The following is a 25,964-nucleotide window of genomic DNA, read 5'->3' as shown; positions in this document are numbered from 1 at the left end:
AAACATTTGCTATTTTTAAGTGCTGAGCCTGTCAGTCTGAATTGCTGAAACCAAAAGCAGGAGCGGCATGAAGATACAGAAATCCAGACAGTTCAATCAATGCAATTTAAATACAGGCAAAATCTGGACACTGAATGTACAATGTTACTCAGTTATCCAGAGTCAAATATTGTAATAGTGAACCTGCAGCTGGTATCTACCAGAAAAAAGCATTTTCACAAGCAAGAAAGAAGTATATGCTTGTAACACTGGATACAGAACACCTGAATTCATTACCTCATCTGAGACAGAGGAATACTCTGTTCACAGCCATTAAATGTAAACTGGAACAGTACAGAGAAGGGCTACAGGAGAGACAGCTGGTATAGACTTAACCAGCCTTAATGAAATAGAAAACGGAGAGATTATGACTTTTATTTAGAAATCTCACAGAACACGTCACAAGAAGAAAAGATATTTGGACAAGATGATCAATACCAGCACAAGAAAAAGTGCATACAACGTAACCTGATATATCAGACTAGAAATTACCTAATCTGTACTGGTCAGTGATGGCTTGGCTTCGCAAGCGAAGATTTGGAAAGGGCTTTAACCACGCTTACTACAAGCACGATGCCAAAGGGCAAGTGGGATATGCAAATCAAAGAAAGGCACCTTAGAAAATCAGGAAGTGTCCAACCAGGACTGTCATCTCCTGAGCAATTTCGAGCTACCCACGTGCTGGTCCACCCGCATGCAAGGCTGGATCTGCAGCTACCCATGCACCTTGTCACCTACCGTTTAGACCCTCGCCTGTCCAGACAAGGGAGAGCAGGCCCTTCCAGCCTGTGCAGTGGATCTCCTAGGTGAAGCACGGCTTGCGCATGCATGACTGGCCCCACCCTTGCCACCTGAGGTTTAACTGCCATGGCCTAGCTAGCTAGGTGTGGACAGCAAAGTCCACAGGTTGTAGGTTTTGTAACAGTGTCCTTCTCTTTGATGGAAGACCATACAGGGCTAGACAAATGCCATCAGCCCGGGTTTGAAGATAGGAGTTTTCCTTCTCCTTTGAGGAAGGCCTGTCTTCGCTAACGAAGATTCGGGAAGACCTTCACCCACGCACTCTGCACGGAACTGTCATCTCCAGGGTACAATGCTGAGAAAAGACAAAACCAGCACAGACACTGGCCACTGACTTCAGGGTGCACAGAACAGTTTGTGAAAGCATTGAGAAGGACCTCAGTTTCTGGCTTCTGCAGAAAGCCATCTTCTCACAAGTGTAACATGGGATTATTATGCTTTCTTATATGAAAAATGTGTTTATAATGTGGTTCCTTTTCCATTTGTTAGCAACTGCAGACGTAAGGCTGCATTCCAAAATAGCAGAGTAAAGGTATTTGGTTTCACAATCTTCTTAAACCACAATTCATTTGAGAGTAGGAAAAAAGAAATAAATCTCCAAGCAGCATAAATTAGTTTAAAGACCAAAGATCAGCAGTGATAGACAAGTTTTTCTTTTTAAGCCTATGCACTGCTAGGAAAAAGTAAGTTTTCAAAAGCCTTTAAATTTTTTTTTTCAGAATACTGAATTTTAAGGAACACAGAAGTATTGACTTTTTAATGTGTGTTTACAATAGTATTTCCCACTTTGACTGAATGTACAAACAGCAAAAGCTATTTAAAATGATTCTTCAAAAGTAGTGTCAACTTTGGAAGTCAAAAATATGACAAATACATTGCTCCTCTTCAAGTACTTTTTATAAAATGAACAGAACTTGACACAGAACTCTTATATAAATATTTTGCGGCTTTTCTAAAAAAGTGTCGAAATCGATTTACACGGTCTAACACTTTCTTAGTAGCTGCCCAAAAGAGGAAAGGATTCCACTCAGGAACAATATTTTAAGTATATAGTTATTTGAATGATACATAAGTATTTTATTTCAGTTTGTCTGCAGAATTTTCTGGAGAGTATTTGGATCTTCCTGCTATACATTTTATGACATGCTCTCAGTGTTTTTTCAATTCTTAGATCAGAAACAAAAAGTATCAAAGAATGCTTTTGGTGTATTTATTACATGCAAATTCTGAATTATAAAGTGTTACTAAAAACCACCACACAAAATGGCTGTTTACACTAAAATATTAGAAACCGTATTGTGAATTCTCAGAGATGTAACGACTTTCATTACACATTTTGAGAGTTTTTAAATTTATTGTCTCCGAGTCATGAAACTAAAGCATTGATCACAAAGACTATCTTTTGATGTGTTATTTTGGATTAATGAAACAGATTCAAGAGCTGAACTCTGTACATTTGTAAGTAAACCAAACAATTTCAAGAAGAATTTGCAAGGAGAAACAAGCAGAATAGACCTAATAATCCAAATTCCCCACAGTTCAAAAAAATAAGAAAAAAAAAGCTGGGAATCAGAATCTGTTTCTTGTTTTATTTAGAACTATAAATAATTAACAGAGTTTACATTAATAATCAATGTAACTCCATGTTGATTATGTGAACAGATGAGAATAAATTCTTCATGGACCAAACTTAACAGCTATTGGTAAAGTACAGTAGGAAACCCTGACTTAACAGTGATTTCATAATTAATCTTACAGGACACAGTTATTTCCAGCAAGTTTTTTGAGGTGTGCCCTCCACCTTCCAGAGGAAGCAATCAGTCTAAGTAGCAAAATAGGTAACATTCTAGACACAGCTTGAAACTTTTATGAGAATACAAAACATGGCTGAATCATACTTCATCATAAGCCCCACCAGAATTTATGGGATTCATTTCATTTAAGGTAGCTAAGTTCTGATGTCTGCAGCATTATATAATGAGGACAAACAGCTACAGTTGAACAACTTTTCTAGAAAAACAGCAGCTATGGAAATTGAGTGATAAAATCCAAAAATCACTAAGTCCAGACTGAGTTTCACTTCAAAACAGCTGAACAGTTAGTGTGGGGGCGATCTCCCTCCTCAGAGATAAGAGATGATAAAATATGTCATATCCTTAAAAACTGCTCTGAAGATGATCACAAAACCAACAAAAGAATAAGCACCTACAGTCAGCAATAAGTCTGAAAGGGCAATTGAAAACAAGAATTACAAATTCTGTAATTAAAATGTCTAGAAAAGCATCACAGAACATACTGAGACTATGTATGAAACTGTCTTTAGTCATGAATAAAGGATATTTCAATGGACAACTCAGCCTTTCAAAAGGTCTTTCATCAAGTTGCTTCCACAAAGCCTACTGAAGAAACTAAGGTGTGCTTGATGGAAGATCAGCTGAGACACAAACCAGCAGGAACTTTGTCAGTGGGTATTTTTCAGTATGAAGAGTTCACTCAGAAGTGAAGTTGTGCAAGATAAACCTATCAAGAACTATTAAATCAAGTGATGGAGATAAGACCTTTGCTTCAGCAAGTTCCTAAACCAAGGATTTCTGAGAAGTGGGCTAGTATTACCTGACCAAATATCACTCTATAACAGTTTCAGTGTTTTCACAGTCTTAAGAATCCATTTCTGGATATTATCAAAGAGGATATTGACGCAAACAGATCATCAGTCTGACCCAGAATAGCTATGCTGATGCAAGAACAACATGCTAAAACGACACGTATACACCATGATATAATTTTACTTGCCAGGAAATGGCAGCACATGTGCAGAACAAACTGCTCTGAGCATAAAAATACCATTTTCAAGAATTAGAGAGATTATTCTTTAGTCACATAAGTATTGCCTACAAGGAAGATACACCTGATCTGGAGTTTTAGCTCTCCCTATGGATCAGGATTAATATTTATCTTAAGAGGTCCAGCTGAAGACTTCCTGATGGTTATATGTTCTGCATAAAACACTCAAAGATACACATGAACTTTTGTTACCATCTTCTATGATGTACATATCTGGCTCAAGGCAACAAATTGTTCTTCTAACTAACAATGGCATCCCTTCATCTTCTCTGCACTCATGGAAATCAGAGGGACAGATGCAGCAGTGCACTATGCCATTCCTGGCTGCACTAGATAACCGCTGATAAGGCCTTGTTCAGGTGTCCCTGGTTTATCCACAGTGGGCAGGGGTTGCATTCTGCTGGAACAGTTTGCCATGTACAGTCACAGGGTTGAAAATGAAACTTTATACACAAGGAGACCTACAGTTAAGAATCTCTGGCCACACAGGCCATTAAAGATGGGGCAACCATGGCAGGGGGGTTGGAACTAGATAATCTTTAAGGTCCCTTCCAACCCAATCTCTGATTTAACTGACTGATGTACCTGTTGGGCATGTAAAATAAAATCCCGTATCTTGGGTATACACTACGGTACAATAGTTCTGTCTGTACAAATACGAAATGAAAAAACAATACATGGCTAGTGTTACCTCCAGGAAAGGTTATTAAAAAAAGACAGACCCCATCTTTCTGGCTCTTGTATAGAAAGTACTAATGACACAAAAAGCATTTCACTATACCTTGCTGTCATAACTTTGAACAGGTAAAAAAAAAAAAGGGGAGAGAAAAAATAAAAGGCAGGGATCTATTTATCTTGAATGAAATCTTGAATAAAGATTCCACTGTAATTGTAATATCAGGAACTTCATTTTCGTACTTTAACTGTAAGCATACCTGAGTCTTAATGTGTGAAGATTTACTAAAAATATAACATGATATGAGATGCATTTAGAGAACATTTCTGCATGCTAATCATAATACATCTTTCTAGATAACATATTATTATACTGGAAACTTGTTGCTATAGAAGAGAAACTGGCACCAAGAAAACTGTAAAAATGGGAGGCAGATACGAGGCATGAAAAGGAGTATTTAGATTCGTGTATGGACATGATTTAACAAGCCCTTGTGAGTTGCAGGAGCAAGTAAATATCAGCATTTCCTCAACTCTGCAAGGCTCATCACTTACTGCAAAATAGAGGAAAGCCAAGATGTACTGCAGATGTTTTGCAGGTGTGTACTAGCATAACATTTTGCCTTTACCAGATACACTGATTTCTAGTTAACAGATCTCATAAGCAAGATAGATTTTTCTGTTGTTGTTTTTAAATTGACAGATGTGGTATGCATCTACCTAATCCTCCTCTTTTAAGTTCAAACTAGCTTCCTCTGTAACCCTTAAGTGTGATTTGCTAACAAGGGACAAATACTGAAATGAAAAGACTGTGTGCCCAATTCAGCACATCCATACTCAAACCTTTCTCAGCATTCAATAAATACATGAAAACAGAACAGTAATAGTAATGTAGTAATTAATAACAGTAAATAGTAATAGTAAATTACTATAGTATTACTATTTACTATAGTAATAGTAAAACAGTGTGTATTAAGGAAAATTTAAAAATACAGTGACTTTTTCAGAACCATCATGTGGTCGTTTCCTGCTTAATATACAAAAAATGTGGCACATAATTAAATATATTATCTTACCTGTTCTGTATTAAAGCAATGACTTGAGAATATGTCTTCCCAATAACACTTTCTCCATTGACTTTTATAATTCTGTCACCTGAAAAAGGAAAAGTTTTATCTTCAATTAATTTGTCTAGACATTTTTTTGATCATTTTCATTTTGTATGCCCATACCTCATGATATTCAAGATCACCAATACATTTAACTAAGGTTAGTCATCATTCAAAATAAAAAAAGAAGAAAATAAAAGATGCACAATACAACAACGTGACCTTATACAGGATGCCAAGTTTCTACTCGTTTCTCAGAACATTTTCAGGTATGGTATTTCATTCTACCCTTCCAAATGAATTACCTAGAAACTCATAGAAAGAAAACCACAAGCAGGTGTAAGCTACAGAAAGGCTCAAAGTAAAGGCTTCAAAATAAAGTTTTTGATGTATGGCAACATATACTGATAACCCTGCCTAATTCTTAAATGAATTGTAAGTAGACATTTCATTCCAGCACTTAACCTCAAAATAAACCCAAACTTTACATCAGAACACTGCCAGGTGTAGCTCCATACATGTCCTTTAATAGCAGCAAATACTGCAGTTCTGTACTTCTGAGAAATAAAGGATGGATATTTTGAAAGGCTTCAGTTTACGTATGCACTTCTACCAGCTTGTTACCACCCTCTTCTTCACCTGAAAGAACTCCGAAAGAGATTTGTGTCTAAATTCTTAAGCAACGAAAGAAAGGCTGGTGGCAACATTCAATGCTTGCCAGCAATCCACATGACTGCCAGGCACCTGTGATGGATGGCAAACTCCATCCCTCCCACACACATACCTTATGCAATTAGGTATGAGAAACTGGACTTTAATGAATACAAAGTTAATTTTTAAATGCTCAGTACAACACCAAAGTAAATCCTTTCAAAAAGTTGCAAGAAAATAAATGCTTTAGTTTGTGCCAAAAAATACTCTTATTTACAAGCTCTGAACCATGTCCTGCTAGGTCCTGTAGCAAGACTGCCTCAGAAAACACCAGATCTTTCTCTGGAACTGAAAACTGGCTCTTTTCCAGGCTGTTCCAGAACTTGCCTGTGGATGTAGATCTTTATTCAGTATTTCCACTAAAAACTGCAATTAGGAACATCTGTAAAGCAGGCCATGTGATCTTATCCATTCTTGTGCAGGTTTGGGGTTTTTTCAAAGAAACAAACTAGGTTACACACAGCAGTGGAACAAGCCTACTTGAAGTACACATCCAATCATCCTGTCAAAAATCTTGTGTGTAGGACAGTGCAGAACGGTTACATGAAAGAAGTGGGAACAGGCAATTCTGAAAAATACAACTTTGCTCAGTTTCAGGAGTACATAAAGGGGAAAGCCAGTTCCTGTAGGTCAAAAAAGGATATTTAAGCATGAAAGCTTTTTCTAACAGCTGTCTATCAATTTGGTGTTCCATTAGATACCTCTGATCAAACTAGAAATTAGTATGAACACACACCACCTCCCTTTCCACAAACATTTTAGTTCTTTATATTCTTGCATATAGACAGAACCATGGAATGGTTTGGGTTGAAGGGACCTTAAAGCTCATCCAGTTTCAAACCCCTCCTATGGGCAGGGACACCCTTCACTAGAGTAGGTTGCTCGAAGTCCCATCCAACCTGGCCTTGAACATGGCCAGGGATGGGGCAGCCACAATTTCTCTGGGCAACCTGTTCCAGTGCCTCAACACCCTTATACTGAAGAGCTTCTTTCTAATGTCTAATCTAAATCTATCCTTTTTCAGTATTAAAACATTCCCTCTGGTCCTGTCACTACATGCCCTGGTAAAAAGTCCCTCTCCAGATTTCTTAAAAGACATAAAAAGCAGCATGAAGATCAAAACATGGGAAATCTGGCTGGCTGTATTTTAATATGATATTTTTGACTTTTTTTTTTCCATTAGTGTGACCATGAAACAAAACCAAGTTGAAATTAAAAAAAAAAAACAAAAAACAAAAAAGAAAACCACAAAGATGATTCTACAAAAAAAGAAATGTATAAAGGGTCTGTATCAGAGGCCAAGCAATCCAACTGGATGATTATTCCCTGAGTGTTTTATAATATGATTTCAAGATACAGATATAGCAATATATTTCACCCTGAAGTTTCCAACAAGAAACAGTGGCATGACCTAATTGGATATAACTGCTCCCAGCAATGTGTTTAAGAAGAATATTCTGGTAATTTAAAAATTTATTTTCTGTTCTTTATCCTCGGCTCCTAAAAATCTCTTCTATGCCTAAAAATAAAGTATTCTGTACAGATTTCATCTCTTTCAATTTGGCAAACACTGAACGGAGTGAAAATTAACATGGCTCCTCAGTACAACTTCAACATATGCTGCACTTTATCAAGCCAAAACATTTCTTTATGCAACAGCATTAAAAGAATGCCAAAGAAGCCCCTTCCTGAATAACTACTTAAGGAGGAGTTAAAAAAGAAAAATGCCTTATACTGTACAAGGAAGATCCAGCACTGTTTTTAAACTGCTGATCAGTCTAGAACCTTTGTATTTCCTTAGGAAGAAACATACAAAAATTATCCTATTCCAGTCAAATGCATGTATATAACTGTTTTTAAAAAAGAAAATAACATCTCATTGTCAACACAACCACAATCCTTTCATAGACCCTATCTTTTGCCATATTTTTAAGAACAGAAACCTGTGTTGTGGGGGCATCCATCTACGTAACTTACTAACATTTGTAAGACCTCCCACTCTAACTTAGCTTTTTTTCCCTTCAACATTTAAGTAAAGGTGTGACAAAGTACCTGGCACTTCATGAAAAAATAAGTTTTCTCCTCTCCAGTTTGATTAAATTGAACAACTGAACAAAATTTTGTAAGATATAAACATGGATTGTTTCCATTTGATTTAAGGAGGTGGAATAATTTAAAGGACAAAAACCTGAATGCTTTGAGGTTATTCATTTGTCACAAAGCAAAAGAAATAGGAGCTGAAAAGTGCTGTTTTCTTCCTCTTTCACTTCCTCCTCACATATTTTATCTGGTACTACTTATTACTTTTTTAAAAGATAATAAGCCAAAAAGACTAAGGCTTTAATGTCTTAATATATTTTATACAACACTTCCTGAGAGAACACAATGGTGCTTGTGAGATTAAGAAACACTGGAGAAAAATTTAAGAGAGGTTTCATACTTATAAAGGAAAGAACTACGTTTAAAAGGAAGACAGAACTACGTGTTGAAGCTTAAACCATATTATATAGTTTACATCACATACACAAGCATGTCACCAGTGTTACAGAAAAGCAGTACCTGTGCACAGTCCAGCTTCAAAAGCAGGTCCACCTTCTTTAACTTGTTTAACAAATATGGTATCCATTGGCTCCAGTCTGTTTCTCTGTTTCCCTGGGGAAGAAAGTATAGCTGTTAATAGCATTCCATTATATTGCATTACAAATGTTTTCACTTTAAGAATTGTTATGAAACGCAACCCTGCCATATTCGTCATTATATTGAAGACTCAGGATCAATGTGGGTGAGGGAAGGAAGAGAGACTAGGAGTTTTAAATGCAACTACACTGAACATCTTTTATGTGTCTGAGGAAAAAAGAAGGGGGGGGGGGGGGGGGGGAGGTGTATCTCAAACTTAAACTTGTGAATATGTTCCAGTAAGTAGTATTTTTCAGGTTCATGTCATCCTCATGCTGATGTTTACACTATTCAGTAAGAATTCCTCTTCTAGACTGCTATCTGACATAAGATATAAACCCAGACAAGCTGAGTAAGAACTCGTAGTGCAAACTGGAAAATAAAATTTTTGCATCTTTCCTTAGACGGGAAAAAAACCCATAACATTGGCTTATAGCCCACATGGAACCGAAACCGATCTTCTAACACTGTTTTTCAGATGCTCCAAGATAAAGTCTAACATTTTCTTGAAGATTTATCAAAAATCAAAAAGTAATGTAGAATTCAAAGCAAATTATAATGTCTGCATGTACTGTAGTATATGTAGTATCCATATATACACAACGCAGAAGTTAGTCTACAGTAGTTAAAAAACGTAACACCTCTGTATTCTTGCCTTCCCAGTATACTTTTACAGTATATTTTTGATTCAACTTCTATGTGGAAAAAAGCTCATCATTTGAAGAGTTTTAATAAATTGCCCAAAACCAGACCTCCCTCTGACTCTGATTCACATTTTTCAAATATACATTTTAGCCTATTGCCTTCATTCTGCAGACCCTCAGTGTCCTGCCATTTTACCACAAAACAGTGGAACAAGATGGCTTACTCATATAGCTCTAAATGACCTTCTCAAAATAACTCCAGATTGGTAGAGAACAATCACAAAGTTGATTGGATAAAATCAGGTAATTGCTAAATCCAAAGCAACTGAATTATAAATCAACAAACTCCAGCTGGCAGCTCAGTTCCCAAATACTTCAAAATTTTATTAGCAGGACACAGCTACAAGACGTACAAAATGCTCTTTGTGAGCCAAAGCTAATATCTGTCATCTTTAATCTGATGAATTAAGTAGACACTGAACACGTGAGAGGGTCTCATCCTGTAAGAGGCAGTAATGTTTCAACAAGGTTAGTCAAGTATAACATACCCAGATGCCATGAACAAAGGGTTGCTTCAATGGCTTACAAGATATATGACCTTACATAGGACCACCAAACATCCTCCCAGTATTGCCACTCAACCTTTTAGTGAAGAGATACACGATCCCAAAAATGTCAAGAAAAATAAAACTAATGCAGCTCCCATGGCACATTTCATTTATAACACTTAATATCTCATAACTCAAACACCAAGGGGCTACCTCAGTTTCCTCTACAAATGCTCATAAAAAAAAATAAAAATAATAATTTAGTGGCCTACTGCCAGTTTGCTTAACACTCAACTGCTACTTCATGCCTTGTCCATACTTTAACATGCAAAGCAAGAGGTCATGCAGATAAGGTTACTCCTATTCAACATCCAACACAAATACCTTTCATACACTTCCCACTTCTGACGTAAGAGGGGAAAACTGTATCAATTTATGAAGACCAGAGACTGAAGGCTTCCCTAAGCATCCGATTTCTGACCAACCTGCTAGCTACACCAAGAGGTTCTTCAGCACCATAGGCTCTTGTTTCAGGTTTTCACAGCTATCTGATAGACTGATTCTGAAAGCTAATTAGGCATTAAACTTGGTTCTTTGTCCTAAATGCAGAAGGACACTATATTAAACAGTCATTCTTCTTCCCCAGAAGGTGAACCCCCACCCTAAAGATCAATGTAGAAGTAAAATATTGGCATGAAAGGTTTAAAGTGTTATTTACATTGTCAGGTTCATTTTACAGCTCAGTAACATCCAAATACAAGACAAAAAGAAAAGCTAGGACTCCCAGGCTTTAGCAGATTAATACATGTTCTTCATTTCTCCTTGGTCTTTCACATATTTGAACACAAGCCAAAACTTTTTCCCATCAGTAACATAAAAATGAACTTTCTTGAATACATAGCTTCAAAGTGTATGTTCGTATTTTGAGTTTGAAATGCAAATGAAGTTAAACAGTATTTTTTGACAGTGGAAGCCAACGCCACTTTCTTCAGACCAACTGAGCGGGTGTAAACCTTGTGGATGTGCACTCAGTCATTACAGAAATAAATTCCAAGTAAAACGAACAATGTGGTAACTTGCCTAATGTCTCAAAATCTAACAATTGCTACACTTCAGTTTAACTGTGCCTAAATCTCCACTGGCTCCTTTTTGCACCCAATCATCAGGCAAAAGCAAGATACTGTTCAGAATGCGAGCCTAAACTTCCCCACCTTCCAAAGTCCATCATCTAGAGCAGATTATAACAGTGAAACTTTTACACTAAGTTCTCTGGCTCTGCACTACATAGTACCAGATCTCATTCACAATTTTCCTTTCTAGTACTGACAGGCCTAATTTTTTGGAACACACCAGCAATTCCTTACAAGGTGATACAACAATTAGCAGTAAAGCAGCTCATACTACTAGTCTGTTAGACATGTAGTCTTATTTGCCAGTGCTTTTCCTGTGCTCATTACTGTGTATTACTTTACCTCCTCCCTACTTTTGTAAACAACTTTACAACTGAGCATTACATTGCAGGCTAGCATGAAATAAGACAGTTTCTCCCAAATCTTCAACTGCACGTGAAAAACAAGACATCACACACACAAAAAACAGGGGAAAGCGCAGGATGCCAGGAACACTCACATACACAAGGAGACAGCAGAGATGAAAACCACAATTTCTGTGAAAAAGAATTTCATGTTTACTTCATTTCTCCATTAGTGCAGCTATAAGCAAAGGTGCAGTCTTCCGTAAGAGCAGTAAAAGAAACAAATATATAAAGTTGCTAAGTACACAAGCTAGCAGACCAGAAACTGAAAACAGTCCATAAAGTCAAGATGTCATTTCCTTTATCAGTCTTGTTAGCACGGAAAGATCTCAAGTATGAGTAAATGGTCACCAGTCAGGAAAAATTAAAACTCAAGTTACTGTGCAGGCAGTAATGTAGTTTTATTGACAGAACAACTAGAATATTCTGTGCAGTACAACTACTAGCTTAAGTGATGCTATTCAAACAAAAACAAAACTCAAGAGCAGGCAAACTGTTATTTGAACACCATCAGAAGTAAGTAAATAAAAATGAATCACCAAGTATACAGAAGGCTCAAGGCAAAAATTCATTGGCTTAAACAAGGGTAGTAAGAAATCAAATACAGTCTTTAGTCTATGCAACTGAAATTAAGTAATCTGAAGAAGCATGAACTTCTAAATCAAATGCAAGACATACATTGAAAAGCAGTTTACTGCAACAGTATTTTTCCTAGCCAACACAAACATTTTCACGTCAAATAAAATAAGATTCATGTTTAATAATAAAATTCTCTTTCCCTTTAATAAAAGGGAATATTAAAAAACTCACTACCCTTAAACAGAACTGTAAAAATAAGAGTTGATAACATTCATAATTTACTTAGATGGGGGTCATATACAGCAAAACTTCTAATTCCCCTTACTTCACAAATAAATCAATTTTATCTAGGTGCCAATTCTAAATCAATCCCCTAAAATGCTAGTTTGGAATACAGCTGCTGCATAGGGAACGTAACTACTACTACCAAATGTAGTAACCTTGAGTTAGTTTTTCAGCTACTGTCTGCAGATCAGACAGTATTAATATACTGCTCCACAATTCACAGAATGCTTAGGGTTGGAAAAGACCTTGCAATCATCTAGTTCCAGCCAGCCTGCCACAGGCAGGGACCCCTCACATTAGACCATGTTGCCCAGGGCCCTCTCCAACCTGGCCCTGAACACTGCCAGGGATGGAGCACTCTGGAAAACCAAATGACATGGCAGAAGTTATATTACCAAATCTGCCTAAACGCTACAAAATAGCAACAAACACATCACTTCTCTTTAGTTATTAACCTTCTGATATAATACAGTCAGATAAAAAGATCCAAATCATAAAAACTACACAAAGGACAACTCTCTGACAAAGAAACTTTACATTTTGAAGAGGGGAAAAAACCCACAAAAGAAACCAACCAACCCCCATACCAAAGTGCTGTCTTTATGACCTGAAGAGCACAAACCTGCAAGTGTTGCAGGGGACAGGGCAATACATACTTCCTTATACAGACTCTCTTAAGAATCCGCTAGTTAAAAACATGCCATTTCTTCTCTTCCTAGAGGAAAAAGAAAAAATCTTTTGCCCAGGACAGCTGATCTGTGCTTAGAAATCCTCATCACATAGGAATGCTACAGCTTTGTAGGAAGGCTACAGTTTTGTTAGCCTTACGCAGAGTATTTTTACTCCTGGCCCTATGCTCAGCAGACAGCAAAAGGGTGATTGTAATTTTTATATTAAAGAATTACCAATGCCATAAAAAACCTCAAATTAGTAAATCAGGACAGGCTCTTATGTACATCTTTGACTCAAGAGGGAGAAACATTCCTCTTCAACATGAAGATCTACAAGTATGCTTTCGGACAGCCATGGCATTTGAACTCACTGATGCAACAGTGCTGAGTGGCACTGATTCTTGGGACACCTTTTAGGCAAAGGAGGACAATACATACAGATAAAGTGAGATCTATATGAACCCTGAATCAAAAATATGCTAATCATTTCCCAAGCTACTCAAAAATAGATGGCTGACAATACAGCAGTACTTAAATTTATTAATAGAGATTTCATTTAATTAAACATAAAATCACAAAACTGGCAGGATTACATTTAACAGAGAGAGTCTAACTAAAGACAATCCTGGATTTTATAATCTGCAAACTGAATTTCATACACAGTAAGCATTTCTCCACTAGCAATCCACTACAGAGAATGAGCCCAAAGGTCACAGCCCAGCCCTTACAGTTTACTGCACTCACTGTCAAAATACAGTGCCAGGGATGAGCCTCTAAAAGAGGATGATAATAAGTCAAATAGCACTGCTGAGTCATTTAGCAGAGAAACACCTGGCATTCAACTCTGTGACAGAGGAAACATACCCTCTGTTATTACTCAAAGCACCTCTGACATTTTGATTAGGCAACTCGAAGATATTTCTTCTTTTACTCACTCTTCTCTTAAACCATTTGACTAATAGAACCTCAATTCTATCTTCATGGCAGGGTGGGGAGAAAAGAAAAACAATCTGGCACTGTTATGGAAAACATGTAACACAGTTTCAACTTAACTACAAACTCTTCAAAACCATGCTTCCCCTTTGCATTATTTGCCAATATTATTAAAAGTTTTTTCAATTCTCTCAAACCTGAAAGAAAACCTTTTCAAGTTTAAAACTTAACCTATGATTTAACAGTCTAGAGGATTTACTGTAGTTTTGAGATAAATGCATAGCCATTCAACTTATATCCGTTCTAGTGAACCTACAGACTCTCCCATAAATCCACAGAAATTCTACTTACACAGCACTGCATTTTTATTAAAAATCAAAGATGAGGTAAACTCAACAGTAGTTACTCAGAGATGTTACATATGTGACAACTTGGAAGGCCACTTTGCTGGACATTCTGGATGTATTTTAAGGGAAAAAGAAATCCTCAGGTTTTGGCCTCAGTGGAAAATTTAAACGAGCCCTCTTCCAACACTCTCAATATTTAGTGTTAAAAAATGAAGGTGGATTAAAAATCCTTTAAAAAGGACAATTTACTGTGGCACTAGCCTAAAGCATTAGTGTTATGTACCTCTTGTCCCTTACTCCTAATTCTACTATAATACACCCTAGGACCGTATCATCCCAGCAACCTATGGCTTTGCCAAAAAGATGCTTTCACATTCATTCCCTTGCTCCATTACCACCGGCACAATTAGTTTATTTTGTAACAGACTGAGCTGACAGACGATAATGTTAAAAAACGTGGGATTAAATTAACTCCTGGGAGAACACAAACTACATCACAGGAATCAGTCTGCTGAAAGAAATGAAACATCAAATACTTGAGGTATTATGTAAGCTGCAGCAAGGAATTAAAAAAACCTCTTCCTCCTTTTTTTTCCACTCAGCTCTACAACATCAAACCAGACTTGCACATAGCTGAAGGAGCTCAGGTCATATATTGGAACTATTTAGCTTAGACTACTGAAGGGTTGAAACTGTAATCCATAGAAACATTTCAAAAAATAGCCTGTTGATCAAAAATTAACAATCCAGAAACCTCAGTGAAAACAGATGTCTGAAGTGTCATTAGGAAGCACATGCTCAGGCTCTACAGAAGAGGACACCAAGCAATACACCTAAGATGCCTTTCATTTTTTTCTTTTTTTGGAAGATAAGCAGCTAGTTGCTATAGATACTTCTACACAGAAATAGAAGAATAGCAAGAATACCATATTAAAATAAAAAAAAAAAGATACTGAACTATAATTATACTAGATTCCCAGGCACTTGTATTAAACATAAAATAGTTCTCATATGAAAGATGAAATTCTTTTCAGGTTATTTCTATATGCTTCTTGCAATGTATTTAATCATGATCCACAAGCCACACATTTCTGAAGAACAACATGGTTTAGGACACGATACGAGAAATGACCAACCCGTTTAATGTGTACTAAATGTGTATTTTGCTTCAGGAAGTCTTTAAAGGACAACACTACATCCACCGTATTAAGTGCACAATGAAATGGCATGGAGGCAGCATGGCAATGGAGATTGCTTTCTCCAGTACCTCTTACCACATGTTGACAGTACAAGTTTTTAATATGAAATATTAATATTTTTAATAGGTATAGGTATTTTTCAGCTTGTCTCCAAATAGTCCTACATTGCTTTCCTGGGAGACTTCCATCTGTGAGATCTTTCAAACAGAATTTTGAAATAGGGCAACTCCAGAAAAACTCCAAGTTAATACAAGCCGGTCAGTGTAACAGAATTTCTCAAGAAAACAGCAGAAGCTGATCAAAGTCTCCATGCAGTGAGAATGGAACCCATAAACAAAGATCTGCATCTTCGACCTGTTAGAAAATCATTTTAATAGCTTTGCTTAAGGTCATCAACCTACCAACAAGTAGAAGTATAAAAGAATAGCAACCTTTCAAATAACTACAAAATTTTTAGGGTAAATCTGCAATGATGCCCTTCCAGGAGGTAACAGTGCACTGAAGTCCCCCATAAGGAGCAGGATCTGCATATGTCAAGCTTCCACTGCTTGTCTTAAGAAAGCCTCATCTACTGCTTCCCTGATCAGGTGGATCTGTAGCAGATACCCATCAAAATGTTGCCCACGTGGGTCTGCCTGCAAATCATGACCATAAGCTCTAAGCGGGCATCCATCCCAAGCCAGAGCTCTACATACTTATACAAACTGAGAACAAAGGCAACTTGGCCTCTGTGCTCTCCCAACCTGTCCTTCCCAAAGAGCATGTCCTCATCCACTGCAGCACTCTAGCCAGATCCTGCAAGCTATCTCACCTGCAGCTGCATGCAGACCTTCAATTTCTCCTGCTTGGTCCTCCCATGCTGCTTTTTTGACTGCACAAGGGATTCAGAAAGGCCCGCAAAAAACACATGGGAGCTCTCACCATCATATTGTCCTGTCAGCATTCTTTTACGTGCATACACTTGAGGTGGTCCCCTTCTGCCCCAACTGTTGACCGTGAAGTGTCTCCTGTCCACAGCATCCTAACTTTTTCTTTGCCTGACAACCTGATCCACCACTTCCTTACTTGCTTTTGGCCATCATATCTTTCCTGTCTCACTCCCAGTTTAGAGCTCGGCTGAACAAATTTGCGCTACCTTTTATTCTAAACACTGTGAAATCTTACTGCTTACCAAAAGCAAGATTAATGCAAGCCAGGAGCACAATCTAAAGATATACTAAGAAAGTTGCCCTAAAATTCTATACCAGAACATAAAGCTAGATAAAAATATTTATTTCACTGCTAGAATACATCAAACCTAGTACATCCTTTTATCTTCTGCCCTCTAGGCCTAATTAGGTACTCAGCTCCTTTGAAAAAAATATTTGAGTGCTTTCAATAAAAGGCAATAGCAATAGAGATGCTCTTCTCCACACTCACCTACTCAAACCTGCAAACGCTGAACCTGATAAAAATCTCAACTTCTAAAGGTAAGCTTAACCTGTGAGAAGGGCAAAGCAGAAAATGCAAGTAATTAGAAATCTTCACTCAAAACTGATAGAGAAAAAAGACAATTCTGCACTGGCGCACACTGCTTCACAAAAATGGAAAGCTCGAATCCTCTTAGCTTCATAAGGAAAGCTCAAGTGAATTAAGCGAATTATCATCTACAAACTTCAAAAGAAAAATTATCATTAAGATACTTTCATTGTTAATTAAGACAGAGCTTCACACAGGCAAGTTTTCCCACCAAATTTGAAAGAAAATACATGAAATTTGCCACTAGATGGCTCTTCTGCACGACATATGCACGGCACCCTGCCCAGCAGTATGCTCTTCTTCCTCAAGCTGTGGAAGCAACTGGTGCTTCAGCACCAAGGGACACCCTCCAGCTACAGCCAGCAGCCAAACAAACAGCTTCCTGCTGCTCCAAAGTAGCTCGATCTGATCTTCCAGTGTTAATTATTTTAAGAACCCTTGTGATAATCCGTCACAGAATTTCTGGCATATCCACTTTTGCTAAATTAACATGATGTTTGTGAACATGAAAAGCAAGATACGCTTCAGATTTTCTCCTCACAGTCTACCTACACACCTCATTTGGGAAGAGGAACAACTTACAGCAATGTAAACAGACATCATTCCATTCACTCCCAGCCCCCAAGATCAGGCTGAATGCTGGAGAAAAATCTTACAGACTTTGTCCCATTTTGTTATGTTTAAAGGTGTAATACACAGAACTGGCAGGTTAAGTTCTACTGACACCTACATACTCCATCTCAAAGCTGTATCTTCCCTTTCCAGAAGGAGCACAAGTCCAACCTCCTCTCCTGCTAATGAGAATGTTATCTTCCCAGAGAACTTTGTGCCCTCCAATCTGTATTTCAAGGCATACAACGTACTACATTGCTATAAATAAGCCATAGTTGAGCTATGATTCATAGTTTAAGTAGCTACACAAAAATTTCCAGAAAGTAATCTTGCTCCCACCTGCACCGCTCTCATAGCAAATCGAGTATGTTTGTTTACGGCTGTTCCTCTAAGGAAAACAAATCTCGGGTAACATTTTAGATACAAATGTGGCTCTGTTTATCTTTATCTGACCCAGTTCTCCATGTGAGCAGTATACTGCAGAACCTTTTCCAGACCACAAGTGGTATCTTCCATGCTGGTTTGGCACAGAGGATTGACTCCTTTCTCTTCCTAAAAGATTATGCTTTTTATTTTTATATGCCAAAAGGCACAAAGGAGGTTACAAGTTTGGGGAGTGAATAAAGAGTGATGAGGAACAGGAAAACACTGACTTTTCACTGTTTTAACAAGCAGATGATGACAGCTGAGTAAAAAGAGGATGAAATGTATGAACTCACCTGCTTCCATGGGAAAAGTAAGAAAGTTCAAGCAAATTCATATTTCCCAGAACGCTTCTAATAGATCAGTTACACAAAAAAAGAGCCCTCAAAACCTGAAACAAAAGTTGAGACACGTTCTCTGTCTTCCAAACAAACCAGATTTTTAAAAGTACACTGAAACCAGGTACCGTTCTCTGCTACAGTTTAAGGAAAATCATAACCCACCAGTGAAACAAGCATTTGCCCTATACTGCCTGAGCAAAGGTCCCACCTTTGAACAGGCCTGTCCTCAGTGAATTGCACAGCACTGCCCAATGAATCACAAATTGAAGCACATTACACTTGCATATGCAGCTAATCCCACCTCTGCTGTGTGCCTTACTATCATGAGAGACTGGGAAGAACAGAAAGTGGGACAGGGCTCTCAACCTGAAAACCTCATTTCCTTACTTAAATCAACACATTTTTCACTTTTTAAAGGAAAAAGTAAGACATCAGCAAAAGGGACTCTGGATGAAAATGTAGCTAAATAACAAACAGAAATTTAAGTTAAGTGGGACTGAGATGTAGCACAAATTAATAAAAAACTCCTGAATTAAGAAAGAGCAGACACAGGCAATGTGAGAGGAGAAAAACGGGGGGGGGGGGGGGGGGGGGGGGGGGGGCAACAGGATGGGACACACAACTGACAGGCACAACCTTAACCTTGAAATAAGTGATTTTTCCATCCCTCCTAAATCAAGTACAAGAGAATTTTATTCATGCATCTTATCTGACATCACTGAAGCATGTTTCACGGATCTCTTAAAATGTACATAAGAGTATCAAACCTGATGAAGTAAGTTAGATCAGTGCTATTAAATACTGAAGAAAGCATCATGAAGCTAATGAGATAACATTTTTTTATCTTCTGTTTTTAGAACAGCTATGTACCACTTTTGTGGATCATTTTTACCATCACAACCTACACGAGGTTTCATATACTTAACGTGCTGCTTTTATTAAAGCTGCAGCAAAATTAAAATTTCACACTGACTGCTCTCAAGCACTCTAAAATGCATGTATATAAATATATCCATGAGACTCAAACCCTTTACAACAGTACTTCGCACAGATAACTCTGAATCTTACATGCAGATCAAATTAGGAGTGTGAAAGTTTAGTACTAAAAAGGTTTCTTGTCGTCTTGTCATATACATGACAAGGCGATATCTACACAGCACAGAAGTGATATAGAACATTTTAATTAATAGTGTCCAACAAACACCTACACTAAATAGGTGAAGATAAAAGACAGGTATTTTCTTTCTTTTGCTCCAATGCCATGGAATTCAATCAGCTTGATGGTCACACTGAAGTGATCATACGTTTCAAATTCTTAGATAGCTATTGAAATGTATTACACAGCTGAAATGCTCAACATACTGGATCTGCAAAAGAATGAAACTAAGACATACCTTGTCTATTCCCATTCTCTTCATCCTAAGGAAAAAGAAAAGAGTTCATGTTAAAAAATCAATAAATGGAAAAAAAATGCACAGGCATCTATCAGCTATGAAGACTTGCAGAGAACTTGTAAGATTAAGCCTGCATTCTGCTACCTTGCACTTTTACAAATACTCAGCTTTATAGAATTAAGGTTTTCATTCTGACAATGCAGAGTTATACCCGTCTTAAAACAACTAAACAGCTTTATGAAAACTTCCCACAAAAACAACATGGACAGCATTACCTGAAAACAAATGTACCATACCAAAACCCTCGAAACATCGCCATGAAGCCTAACACTGCACTGTGTTGCTGCAAGGATGTTTCCACCCTGAAAGCCAGGCAGGAAAGGTTATACTTTAATCATCTAAGGATTCAAAGCTAAACAATATGCAAGAGACAAAGTATTCTGCAAGCTCAGAGTACGCTTCCTGAAATTTGCAATATGAAGTTTGTTTTGCTTTTGCTACTACTACCCATATTGTTTGAGGACGTAAAGATGTCTTTTCTTTCTCAACTCTAACTTTCACGGCATAGTAAAATTTCAATTTAAATACAATTTCTTAGACTAATATGTATGTATTATTTGGCAAGTATTTCTAGCAATTCACCTCAGCTAATTGAAACAGCTTCATCCTGAACTAAAGAGGAGCAAGGAGATGATCGCAGAAGTTATTTTCATCTATATATTTTCTCCTACCTTTAAATGGATTAATTCCAAACTTCTAGTTCTTTGTATTTAAAGACAAATCACTGTATTTTTCATATTAAATATTTCTGAAGCAACTGTAAGCTGATCTGAGCAAGCCATTCAAAAGAAAAAGACTTGAAGAGAAAAAGACTTGAAGAGAGTTAAGACCTCGATATGAACACTATAATGATGAGCATGAGACAAGTCTCTCCTAGGCGCAGTACATTTCCTGCAGGATGTACAGAAGTTCTGCTGGACGTTTTTATAAGATACCACAGAAAGGTAACTTTAAGAAACAAAAAAAGACAACACAGGAATACCCCAAAACACTGAGTTAAAGAATTGGTACCCATTATACTTTTAAAAAGCCACTGTTATTGTCACTATCACCCAAACTCTAATAGCAGCAAACAATATAACCTCAAGCTTGTCCTGCCTGCTCTGTACTTTGGTAAAAGTACCGCACTAGTAGACGAATACTGTTAAAATTTATCACTGTATCTCTTGAAGCCCTGTAACAGCCACCTGGTTTTGAACTCTGATCAGCAGCAAACAGTTGTTCAAAAAGGCTAACATCTGCATGTCTCTAGTTTCCACCCAATCTGTCAAGTGAAAAAACAACTTTAGGACTTTAAATATTAGAGCTGATAGTCTGGAAAACAGGGGTCATGCATAGGGAAGGCTACCTGGTTTGATGCTATAAAACAAACAGAAATAATGATGGAATTGAAAAGTTATCTAATACAGAGATGCTATCATTTATGAAATGCTGCAGTGGGTTTCTCAGTTTGTCACTGGGTATGCAAAGCTCTGTAATACAAGACAGCTGCAAAACACCATTTTTTAATAGTATCAAGCCAGTGAACTAAGGCATTTAAAACCGGAATGCTTTGTAACGCAGATGTTTTGGAATTAGCTTTCCCTCCTGTATTTACCTCTTACACACTGCACAATGTTAGTATATGCTGCTTCCATACCTAAAGAGGTTTTCTTTTATCATCTTCTTGCTGCTCTGACTGAACTTGGAGAGCAGACTTCATATGCAAAAAAATCCTCGCGTTGCTAACAAATCTTAATAAACATCTGTTATTAACAGCATAATTTCATGTCAGCTTTTTGCAACACTAGCTTAAGAAAACTTTCACGCACTCCCTATTCACTTTCTTAAGGGAAAGGAGGCATGCGAAGCAGGGAGAATACATAATGGATTATTCCTGAATGTGCAGCTATTCCCAGTTCGGTGGGTGGCCCCACACAAGCACAGCCAAGCACTTCTGCCAAAATGAAATGTGTTAAACTGCAGTTTCCAAGACCATCTTTCACACTGTCTTTCACACAGGGCTGTCCCTCCCAACAAACCTACCAGACAACACTTCCTTCCAAAAGTGTTCTCCATCACAATGTTTTTAAATTATTTAATTAATAAAAATTACAAAGACACCCTTGATTTGTAGTTAATGAGCTGTCTTGTGCAGGAACCATGAAAAGATACTAGAACTTAACACAGTTCCCTGAATTTGACCTCGACCTGCAGTACTATGTACATGTTGAATGTTAGATGAAAGTAAATCTAGTATAAAAATAGAATATATGTAATAAAAATACAAATAGTGTAAATTAAATCTAGCATACTGATATTTAGGATTAAAATATGTAGAGATACTTCTCTGAATTGATTATGACCAATCATGTTCAATCATTTCGATGACACCAAGTATGGCCTGTTTTCCATTCAGATGTAAACGGAGAAAACAAAGCTTTATGAATGCCCTTCATATGCAGTTGTGCAGGTCACTGTTCCCTTGTCACTAAGGTACCTAGTTGTATTCTTGAAACTACCATGCTTATTCATGTGTTGCACAATTGTGTTTCACATCTAACTGAGGTAGCCCATAGCACCAGTTAGAGCATTGGTATAGTTACTTTACCAGGAACTGTAGTTTCACATTGATAGCAGTGGAAGTCTAAGAAAGGCAGACGTCTGCTTTGTAACATATAAGGCTAGAAATATCTGCAACTAGATTTTACCCTCACCAAACCCTAAGTCTCTTGGTTAACATGATTCCACCTGTTTTACTCAGGTTTTGAATAGTTCTTTTTAGAAAAAAATCAGTAGCATCATGAATAATAAAGTTCAGCACTGTCTTTCTGATCAGCACTGAAACGAAATCCTTGCTGAAGTTCTGCAACATTTAGAAACATCCATGAGATGGACTAGGTTAAGTAGAATTTCATCTGTTTGACAGTAAGCTGGACTTTGCTTCTGCACAAAAGTGACCCTCATTCTGCTAATCTGGTGCTCTGTACTTCTGAGTATCAGGAGGAGAAAGCCTCACAGCAATCTCCCTACCGAATACCAAGGGAAAGTTGTGCCACCAGTCTGGGAAATATTAAGGGAAGGTTCACCTTCCCTGCAGAACTGAAGAGTCACCTGAAGTACTGAAAATAACTCAAGGCAGGTACTACTAGGTGTTAATATATTAAAGACAAGTGTATTTTGGAACTCTCAACCTAGTCCTCTTACTTTCAGTGAGCTTCTCAGAAAACTAAAACCAAAAGGCTTTTCAACTGAACAAAGGTTTTATTAGATTAACAACCAGAACACTGAACTTATTAAGAAGTAAATAAAACCCCAAGACCTCAAATACACCCACACAGAGAACAGATTATTAAAGATATGCATAAATAAAGACGTGTATAAAATAACATCCTCTCTTCTCTACTCAATACATACTTCGGGGTAGGATTCTTTACTTCCAAGAAAATTCACCTCAGCGGCTTTCCAAGCTGCATCCTTCTCTAGTGTGTAGGAAGCTTTTCTTCCCCACAGAATATCCAGCTGTAGTGTGAGCTTTACCACACGCTGCAGTCTAGAAGCATTATATGCTCTCTGTCCTACAGATACCCACTGTTCTCCCCATGTGACGAGTCTTGTCCTCTTCTCCCCAAAGGATTCCACTTGACCTTTCTCAAAGGCACACAAACTGCAAGCAACAGGAGCCAAACTTTCAAAGCAGAAATTTTCACTAGGTGTTTCTGAATTGGAACCAAGAGTGGGTATTAACAAAACAGCTTGCCTTGCAAGAATTCTAAGGAAAGGAGCTAGAACGCAAAGACTTCTCTGTAGTAAAAAAAGACCTCTGCACTGATCTATAGGGAAAGTGCCATCATCAGGTTGATGCCTGGAATAATGAAAGTACTGTGGCTCTGAGAAACTAGTAGGGGGCCGAAGGGCAGAGAAATCACGATTTGCCACACGTTAGAATCAGGCTGACAAGAGGTGAGTTTCACTCTGTGCAAATGAATCTTAGCATCTTTAGATGTATCTGAATCCCTAATAAAGGTATTACAGATATTAAAACAATCTCATTATTTTCATTTTCAAATAAAACTAGACAGAAATAGGAATGAATTAACCAGAATGAATTCATTCTGGCATACTGGAGAAGAAACAAGAGAAAAGGCGCTAAGAGCTCTCTTGCAGAAAAAGAGAGAGACAGAACTTCCAAGACATCTCAGGATTTACAGGTATCAGGCTCACTACATACCGTTTAGGTCTCTCTCAGACACCATCAGGTGTGAAATGGAGGTGAGGGGCTGACATTACCTTTTCTCTTTTTTCTATTACTTGCCCTTCCTTCCGCCTATCTCCTTCTGCATGTGAAAAAGATATCGACCTCCTCAGAGAGATCTAGTAATACATTCAAGGAAGAAACCTATCCAGTCACTTCTTAATTAAGGAGATTAATCCTGCTCATGCTGTTTATCTTCACCTTCAGCATGAATAGGGTTGTTGGGAGATCCTAACAAGTGCACATAATTAATTCTGCTCAGCTAAGGCTTCTCCACCCTCCTTCCTCTGTTTCTCATTGGAATTCAACCAGAGATTGCTCTTGGCTGACTCTCTATAACCTGTGTTGAAGGACAGAAATACTTGGATCACCTGATACTGCTAATAGTCTCACTTCCAGTTAGCTTCAGTGACTCCTTGTCAAGGGCAAAGAATCCAGGCTTTCAAGTGCAGACTGAAGAGATGAAGTTAACTAGAAAAATGTGCCAACTTTGTCCTGCAAAGCTTTTTCTACTTCAAAAGAAATCTTATAGCCACAGAGAACAGGCAAAAAGGGCAACTTTAATGAAAGGCTCCTGCAAAGACACAAGTCAATTCGCTATCTGGAAAGAGTGTGAAGCTTCGATACCCATTCCCCATCTTGGCAAGAATCTATTCTTCCACCTAAGCGGAAAAGCAAAAGCAAAACTGAGAGAGGTAGCATGGATGATGAGAACTTGATACTTTATGACTCTGAAATGATCAAGTCTTATTTGAACTCACTAGAAAACCCCTTCTCAATATTTAAAATTCTATCACTATTAAAGGAAATAATGACACTGGCTTTGGGTAAAAAAAGAAATAATAAATTGTACAGAGAAATAGTTCCATATTCTGCAATAATCACTGGTCTTAGTCATGGTAACAAATATTTTAACTCGGGTGAACTTGTACTCAGTCAACTGCATTTTCCTGGACCAGATCAGTGCACATCTATCACACAATGAAGTGGCATGGCCACCTTACACACATAGGATATAGATATGAAAGCACATCTATACATGTGTTTACTTTAAAGCATGCTGCATTTTTTTAAAGTGTAATAAAGCTATATAGAAGTGCTTCTGCATTAATTTCACTTACTTTGAAAGAAAACTGCACTGCAGATTCTGGAGGGTAAACTATGAAGTGTCTTAAGGTGAAGCCAAAACCCTGAGATGTCCTCCTAAGCACGACAGTTTTGGGACCAGGCCATGAGAAAGTTTCTTCTTCCTCCGATGGTGATACAGCTTCACTCTGCTCTTTTCCATCTTTGTTTTTTGACGCCTAAAATAAGAGAGACACACAAAGAATCATAATTTGGGTAATTTAAAACAAACAAACCCCTCTCCCCCCAAAATATTTATGTGCACCCGAAATTACTATTTTTCCCCATAACCAACATACCTTGATGATCACTTATCAAAAGAAATGTATAACGTAAAGCAGCTCCCCTTACAGCATTACACCTCTGGTCATATTACATACAGAATTAACCTTTAATTTTAAATGAAGTTAGATATTAAGGAAGTCAAAGTACAACAGTGAAAGGCTCAAAACGAACTGCAAGAAACGTGTACAGCTTGCATGTTTTATTTGCTTTCTACTTTAGATACAAACATGTGTCTTTTGGGACCCCATTTCTGAGCGCACATAGCTCACACACACGTACAACTCTTTTCCTCACTTACAGTGCAAGCATAGTTTTCTTGACTGGTATGTCCTCACTTAGAACAAGTAAAACAGAATTGAAGAACATAGTCAAGTGGT

The 25,964-nt window shown here is 37.6% G+C and overlaps 1 protein-coding gene across 5 annotated transcripts in view; it reads right to left on the bottom strand.

Annotated features, from left to right (window-relative positions):
- The window catches only part of ARHGAP21 (Rho GTPase activating protein 21), a 113,100-nt gene that overhangs the window by 38,738 nt on the left and 48,398 nt on the right, over positions 1 to 25,964 (bottom strand). For all 5 annotated transcript variants that reach the window (XM_061468257.1, XM_061468256.1, XM_061468258.1 and 2 more), the window contains 4 exons: positions 25,299 to 25,481; positions 19,884 to 19,908; positions 8,739 to 8,831; positions 5,436 to 5,514 (listed from right to left, as the gene is read on the bottom strand). In XM_061468257.1, coding sequence (XP_061324241.1) covers positions 5,436 to 5,514; positions 8,739 to 8,831; positions 19,884 to 19,908; positions 25,299 to 25,481 — 380 coding nt within the window. The remainder of the gene's footprint in view (positions 1 to 5,435; positions 5,515 to 8,738; positions 8,832 to 19,883; positions 19,909 to 25,298; positions 25,482 to 25,964) is intronic.

Source organism: Pezoporus flaviventris, unplaced genomic scaffold (genome assembly GCF_033815535.1).
Source record: "Pezoporus flaviventris isolate CSIRO_AGI_PZ_B2104156 unplaced genomic scaffold, CSIRO_AGI_Pfla_v1 ptg000047l, whole genome shotgun sequence".
Classification (NCBI taxonomy): domain Eukaryota; kingdom Metazoa; phylum Chordata; class Aves; order Psittaciformes; family Psittacidae; genus Pezoporus; species Pezoporus flaviventris.
This window is presented reverse-complemented; position numbering and strand designations above follow the sequence as displayed.